At 28.0% G+C, this 8,279-nt stretch overlaps 1 protein-coding gene and 1 non-coding gene across 2 annotated transcripts; both read left to right on the top strand.

Annotated features, from left to right (window-relative positions):
- The first annotated feature begins 2,838 nt into the window (after nucleotides 1–2,838).
- Nucleotides 2,839–2,936, top strand: LOC149526969 (small nucleolar RNA snoR8a). The gene has a single exon (XR_016351443.1). It is a non-coding gene; the product is annotated as a small nucleolar RNA snoR8a (small nucleolar RNA).
- A 1,169-nt stretch (nucleotides 2,937–4,105) lies between these two features.
- LOC110419256 (UDP-glycosyltransferase 88F4-like) lies at nucleotides 4,106–6,095 on the top strand. The gene has a single exon (XM_021432238.2). The coding sequence runs from the start codon at nucleotides 4,296–4,298 to the stop codon at nucleotides 5,706–5,708; it is 1,413 nt and encodes a 470-aa protein (XP_021287913.1). The 5' UTR covers nucleotides 4,106–4,295; the 3' UTR covers nucleotides 5,709–6,095.
- The last annotated feature ends 2,184 nt before the right edge of the window (nucleotides 6,096–8,279 follow it).

Raw genomic sequence — 8,279 nt, forward strand, 5'->3', positions numbered from 1 at the left:
AATAATAACTAATTATAAACAATATGTTATTAAATCTAAGGTGATTATAAATAAAGTTATTAAATATAATCATATAAATAAAGTCTATTATAAGTTATAGTAATGCTTGTATATGAATTAAATATATATATATAATATGACTTTATTATATATATATATAATTAATGACATAACTTATATTTTATAATGTTTTATATCAAAGTTTGTATAAATAACAACTAATTATAAATAATATATTATAAAATATAAGGTGATAGCTAATAAAGTTATTGAGTGTCATCATATAAATAAAGTTTATTATAAATTATAGTAATGTTGATGTGTAAATTAAATATATGTATATATAATATATTTATACAATTATATATATATATATATATTCATAACATTTTATATTACGAAATATTACTAAAATATAATAATTATAATATATTAATATATAGGATATTTACTATCATATATTATAATATTAACATATAAGTTATATCATTCAAAATATATAACTTAAAATTTCATATTAATAAAGATTAATAAATAAATATATATAACTAATATTAAATTATTATGATTGTGATTTGTATATGTACATATAATATCTTAATATATTTTAAGTAAATTATTAATTAAGTTTATTATCAATTTTTCTTAATACATATAAAAAATATTATATATCTTAATATATATAAATATATAAAAAAATTAATTTAGTTTTTTGGGTAGATTGGTCCAAAGGTTTTAAAATTGAAAATTGATCTAAAAACTAATTAGATCAAACATTTTTATCAATTAATTTAATAAATTAATTAAACCAAATCATTTTACTCAAATCATATTTAATTTGAGTAGGTAATTGGTCTGTATTAGTTTTACGTCGCAATTTCAACATGGACAAGTCCGTAATTTTGGAATTCAACTAACCTAGAACAATCAATCGAAAATTAATTATCCGTTGTGAAAAAAAATCCAATTGCTGTAACCCGAGGTAGTGACATAACTGTGACACGTGCGCTTTGGTGATCGAGCAATAACGGAAAGGAGAGATGGTCCTATGCTATCTCTTCCGCCATTGTGATCAAATCAACACCGTCCAAACCTTTGATCTAAAGGTTTTAATTTTTTCAAAAAACAAAAAGCATGGAAATTTTCAATGAAATCCATTATTCTAGCTTCAAATTTTGGATTTTTATTTGTTATAGGTGTCAGCTCATTAAAAAATAAATTTAAAATTTTGATAAATTTAAAAATAAATATTACTACATTTTAATTTTTTTTCAAAAAATATAAACAAATTTTTTTACCTCTCTCCATCTCTCTCTTTCTTAATCTCCTCTCCTTCCATCAATAATAATAGATCCAAAACCCTAAATTTTTAATTTTGATTCTTAAAAGTAAATATCTCACTCTTCTTTTTGAAATTACTTCCAAAAAATTAAAATGCAATGGCTTGCTTTAAAGTATGTTGAATGAAATGGATAAATATATTGAGAGAAATTGGAAAATGTGGAAAGCTAAACAACTCAAAATCTGTTTTTTGATGCAGAAAGATGATTAAAACAAAAAAAAACACAAATCGTAATCCTAAAGGAATATAATTGCCTTTTTAGGAAGATCCAAAATCAATTAATCATACAGAATTTTTCATATCAATCTTCATGTTTCAATCCAAGCAAGAAACATATCAATATGTGCAAAATAGGAATATAATCACTAGTGTCATGCTATATTTTTCCCTTCTTTAAACTTTGTGAGCTATTCTTTCATCTACAATTTTCTTTTCTTTTTTTTGACAATGTGAGTCCATGAGATCATCATGTTGAAACTTCAAAATGATGTCAATAATTCTTCAAGAATGAACACCCTACCCAATGTGCAGTTGGATATATCCAACTAGGATTGCAGAGGAGAAGAAAACCAAAATCTCAACGTTGGCTTTATACTACTTGGAACCAAGCTTATGCCCTAGGTTACGGAATTGGTCAAAAAACTCACCAAGTTTTTTATACTTATGCATTTTATTCAATTTAGTTTCTATATTCAAAATTGAAACAATTTAGTCTTTTGATTTTGAGATTTACTCTAATTTAGTTCTTTCTCTTAATGGTATTCAAATTTGTTGTTAAAAACGATGATGTCAATGCTGACGTGATATATTTTGGTGATGTGGTACCATTATGATAACATGACAATATCATGTGGCACAGTTGTGATGATGTGGTAGTGCCATGAGACATTGACATGGTGACATAACAATGTTAATATGATACTACCATGTTGACGTGTCAATGCCACATGGCTATGTTGACATGGCAAATCAAAGAGAAATTTTTTTAAAAAAATTATGTCACGTCATAAGAATAAAATTGAATAAAATTGCATAGTACAAGAACAAAATTGAACAAAATTGAGGTGTTTGTGGACTAAATTGAAAAAATATTTAAAAAATATAAATCTTTAAGTAGATGATAGATATACTTATTAATAAGCAAATGTTTAAATGTAAAAGATTTTGGTGTTAAGAAAAATATATAAATATTTTTTACTTGATTATTTGATTCCATAATAGGTAAATTAATTTATCTAATTTGTAAAAATTAAATTTAAATTCTTCTTTTATAAATTTTTTTTAATATTTTATCTTAAAAGGCAATAATTACTCTTCTCCTTAGCCACCCCTCAATCTTTTTCTTTGTTCTTTGTTTTTCTCATCAGAACTTAATTCATCAATTAATTGTTATGAAATTAGGGTAATGACAATAGATTTACATTTCTCGATTCTAATTTGGATTTTTTTCTTAAATTCTTTTAATTTAAAGACCAAACATCTCTTTGATAATTATGGAATTAACAATGATTATAAAAATAATTCCTCGTTTTGACTTGTTCAACTCAATTTGGACATGATAGATTTTTTATTACACCCATGGAATCTGAGCTACTACACCTTTTTATTTTTTTGTTTATTTTTTATGTTTTTATTTTATTTAATATTTCAAGTTACATTCTTTAAGTTAGAATTTCTTGAATTAAATATTGCATTTATGGTTGATAGAGTTAAATATAATTGTAAATGTTTATATCATTTTATTTGTATTTAAGAATTTTTTGTAGATCTAAATTAATAATTTAAATGTAATGCAGAATTTGATTGTGGTTTTTGAGCTTAAATAAAATTGTTTTATAAAAAATAAAAGATAAATTGGGTAAGAGTTGAATAATTTCAAAACAATGGGTATTTGTAAATTATGAAAGTTGTAACTATATCAACTTATTTTGTCAATCGAGTTCAGTTCAAGTTAAAAACTAAGTCAAATTAAAATATAAATTTTAAGTCAAATTAGAATATAAATTTCAAAATTTTATACACTTATAACTAAAAGAAAAAAGAATTTATTTAGACTTTTTATATTATTTTATTTTAATATAATACAAGTTATTCATCCAAATCTAGCTACATTTTTTTTGAAATATTTCAATTGTTTTAGGGAAAGGAAATTTAAATTTAATTTTCATAAAGAAGATAAATTGATGTACCTATTCTGAAATCAAATATTTAAGTACGAAAATATTTATAAATATTTTTTAATATCATAAATTTTTTGACAATTAAATATCATTTGACTTATTAATAAGTATATGTATCATCTACTTAAAAATTTATATTTTTTAATTTTTTTAAATTTAATTTTTAAATATTTCAATTTTGTTCAATTTAATCTCTGTAGTATACATTTTTGTTTAACGTAGTCAATATGACGTGACACGGATTTTTTTAAAATTTTTTTTTTAATTTGTCACGTAGCACTAACATGTCAGCATGTCGATGTTATATCATTATGACAATGTCATGTGGCATTATCACGTCATCACAATAATACCATGTGGCATTATCACATGATCATGATTGTACCACATCACCAATATGTGCCATGTGAACATAACATCAATATTGATATCGTTACCTTTAATACTAAAATTAGAGGTTGTTAGGAAGACAAATTAAATTAGAGTAATTTTTAAAATTAATAAATTAAATTATTTTGATTTTGAATGCAATAATTAAAGAAAATGGGTAAATTAAGAAAAAAAGTGAAATAAATATTACTTTCAATAATTAAAACTTGAACATCTAAATCTATCCCGACAGAAGTGGGGCAGGACCATCTTGATCAGATACCATTGTGTTTTGTGCTTTGCTAGGAGTTATAACCTCTTTTGGCTCTACCTCTTCGAACAAACACAAGTAGTCATAGCTTAAGACTGAAGAGACAATCAAGCAAAGAAACAAAAAAAAAATTATGCAAGAGACGATCGTGCTCTACCCATCGCCAGGCTTGGGCCATGTGGTGTCAATGGTGGAGCTAGGCAAACTCATCCTACAACAGCGAAACCACCAATTTTCCATCACCATCCTCCTTACTACAGGTTTTTGGGACACCCCAAGCATCATCTCCTACATCAATTCTGTCTCCCAAGCCTACCCATCCATCTGCTTTCGCCGCTTCCCATCCATCTCCGTTTCCATGGACCAAAAATGCAGCGGTGCTGCCATTTGCTTCCAGTTCGTCCGCCTCCATGCGCCCAACGCACTCCATTCTCTTCAGGAAATCTCAAAAAATCACAAGATCTCTGCTTTTGTCATAGATCTTTTCTGCACTTCTACTCTATCCATGGGAAAAGATCTCAAAATCCCCACTTTTTACTTCTATACCTCTGGTGCTTCTACCCTTGCCGCCTTCCTTCAATTCCCGAAACTTGATGAACAAACTACTGAGAGCTTCAGAGATCTCCCTGACACAGTCTTTCATTTCCACGGCCTACCACCGTTGAAAGCCATACACATGCCAGAACCCGCACTTGATAGAGAAGATCCTGCTTATTGGGACTTTATATATTTCTGTTCAGGACTCGCACAATCAGATGGAATTATAGTTAACACTTTTGAAGAGCTCGAACCGATTTCCATCAAGGCTATTGCTGATGGGTTATGCCTTGTTGATGCTGCAACCCCACCAACTTACTACATCGGGCCATTGATTGCAGCAGGTAGTAAAGCTGAACACGAGTGTTTATCGTGGCTGGAGAAGCAACGGAGTAAAAGCGTTGTGTTCTTGTGTTTTGGGAGCCGTGGGTCGTTCTCTCGGGTCCAAATTATGGAAATAGCAAAAGGTTTGGAAAGGAGTGGGCAAAGGTTCTTGTGGGTGGTAAAAAATCCACCTCGCGACGAGAAGGCAAAGCAAACTGAAGAAAGCCCCAGTGTGGATCTAGACACTCTTTTGCCGGAGGGGTTTATGGAGAGAACCAAAGACAGGGGTCTGGTTGTGAAGTCATTTGCGCCACAAGTAGCAGTGCTGAACAAGGACTCGGTTGGTGGCTTTGTGACTCATTGTGGGTGGAACTCCATCTTAGAAGCAGCGGTCGCCGGGGTGCCAATGATTGCATGGCCTTTATACGCAGAGCAACACTTGAATCGGAACATTTTGGTTCAGGATATGAAGATGGCTATCCCTGTGGAGCAAAGACAGGAAGATGGGTTTGTGAGTGGAACTGAGTTGGAGAAGCGAGTCACGGAGTTGATGGATTCGGACACTGGCATGGAGCTTAGAGAAAGGAGCTGGAAGATGAGAGAGAAGGCCTTGGCTGCTTGGGGTCCGTCAGGGTCTTCCGCTAAAGCACTAGCCAAGTTGATTGACTTGTGGACGCAAGGTTGAGAATAGACTGTTTTGTTTTGTCCTGTTCGCATGGTATCCAAGGTGGAACACAAATCCTCTGCCTTCCCCAGCCGTGTCTCCTCTCTATGTTTTTGCCATCTGCCGTATCTCCTTGGTTGTTACTCTCAATTAAAAAATAAAAAAAATTATAAAAAATAATTTTTTTATAAAAATATTTAAAAAATAAATATTAAAATAAATTTAATTATTTTTAATTATATTTAATCATAACTTGATAAAAATATTTTTAAAATTATTTTAAATAAATTTAATTATTCATCATAATTTCTTTTTATTTATACTTTCGATTTCTCTCTCTCATCATTCCGCTTTATCTATTTTTATCCATTTCTCTTTCCGACATTTAACTATCATATTCCTCGATTTCTTTTTTCAGTATTTTTAGATTTCTCTTTCTTACGCTTTTAAGGCATCAAGTGATGATTTTAATATGCTTAGTGATTGGTTATTTGAAGAATTTGATTTTTAGATATTTTGGATAAAATTAAAATAGTAAAAATAATTACAGATGTTTGAATAACTTTTAATTGGATCAATTCGGGATCTAGATATCAATAAATTCAAAAATTTAAAATTTATAAACTTAGATTTTCAAAGAATTTTTTTTTTAGTCAAAATAAGTGTTTTAGTTAAAAAAATTTGTATTTTGATTTATGGAACTTGTTAGTCGATTAGAAGCACTTTAATCGATGCCAAATGATCAAAAAAAAAAATAAAAAAATAAAAAGAGTTGAAGTTTTGGTTCGCAAGTAACAACAATATTTTAGGCATTAAAATGTAACAAAATGTTTTTGAATATAACGTGTAACAACAATATTTTTTTTCAATATGGTGTGTAACAACGTAACCATGATGTGTCATATGTTTTTGTTCATGAAGTGTAATAACTTAATCATAGTGTGTAACATATTTTTGTACATGGTGTGTAACAACTTAATCATAACGTATCACATGTTTTTGTACATAACGTGTAACAATTTAATCATGACGTGTAACAACTTAATCATGGTGTGTAATATTTTTTTGTACATGGTGTATAACAACCTAACTATGATGTGTCACATATTTTTGTACATGACGTGTAATATGTTTTTGTATATAACGTGTAACATCATGACATGTAATCATTAAAAGTAATTTTTGACATGTAATCATTAAAAGTAATTTTATCTAACTTGATTAAAAATAGTTAAAATTATAAAAAAAGTTATTTTTGAAAACATTATATCTTCAAGGATTATTTTTAAAAATGTCCCAAGAAAAAAAATCTCATACTAGGTTTTCTTTACTATTGATTGTCTACTTGGCTTTGACCTTGCCTTTGTCTGCCTACTTCTCTTTTACCTTGACTTTTCTATTTGGCAAGATACTTTCAACTTTTGTAAGTTTTTTTTATTAATTTTTTAAGTTTTAATTTTATATTTATTGATTAACGGTGTTTTGTTGGATTTTTTTAAAAGAAGCTATATACGAATAAATTATACATCTAAAGATAAAAGAGGGTCCCATAATATAATGTTTTATTGAATTTTATGCTTGCAAATAACTTTTTTCATATTTTCCTTTTGAAAATCATTCAATTTTTTCTTTTATGTCTTATTCATAGTTATTCATGGTCCATTATGCATTTTGTTCTTTCATGAAGATATTAACATCAAATTTAGTTGTAGACGGTTCTTTCTTCATTAACTCTTTGATTTAAGTTTTTTTTTTATATTTTTTAAACTTTATATATATGTGTGTATGCGTATTGTTTAATTCAATTTTGATGAATTTTTATCATTAATTGTGCTTAATTAATGAATTTTAGAGCATACAGAATGAAATAGTAGAAAAAGAAGGTATGATTCTTCTATTAATTTAAAAGATAATTAAATGTGTTTATTTTGTGTTTTTTAAGGTATGGATAAAGAAACTACAAATATAATTAATAAAGATCAACTATGTCAAAGATTGGAATTAACTAAAGGTGATATTCTCTCATCAATTGAGCCAATGAAGTAGCATAATCTAGAGCAAGATAAGTGCTCAAATATGATTGATTCTAATATTAATATTATGATTTTAGGTCATGCAAATATGTTAAAAGAAACTATTCCAAAAGTTGGAATGGAGTTTGAAACGGAACAAGATATTTATAATTTTTACAATAGATATGCCAAACAAGTTGGATTTAGTATTCGAAGAATTAAAGGACATAAGGATAAGGATGGTAATTGGGTGGATAGGGTTTTTTATTGTTCTTGCCAAGGAACTCAAAGAAATGATAAAAGAGATGATAATGTCCAAAGTCATTGTCCAACAATAATATTTGGGTGCTTAGCTGTACTAAAACTTTCAGGATATGACAATGAATTATGTGGTACAAAATTTATTTCAAAACATACACATGCATTAGCTTTTTCGCGTAAGCGTATGTTTTTAAAATCTCAAAGGGCAATTAATCTCCTTTAAGTTGATGAACTTGAAATCACTAATTGTTTCGGAATAACACCAAAGGACAGTGTTGGGGTTTTGGCAAGAAAAGTTGGTGGACTCAAGAATCTTGGT

Source organism: Theobroma umbraticum, unplaced genomic scaffold (assembly GCF_002168275.2).
Source record: "Theobroma umbraticum cultivar Fairchild unplaced genomic scaffold, ASM216827v3 scaffold_67.0, whole genome shotgun sequence".
Classification (NCBI taxonomy): Eukaryota; Viridiplantae; Streptophyta; class Magnoliopsida; order Malvales; family Malvaceae; genus Theobroma; species Theobroma umbraticum.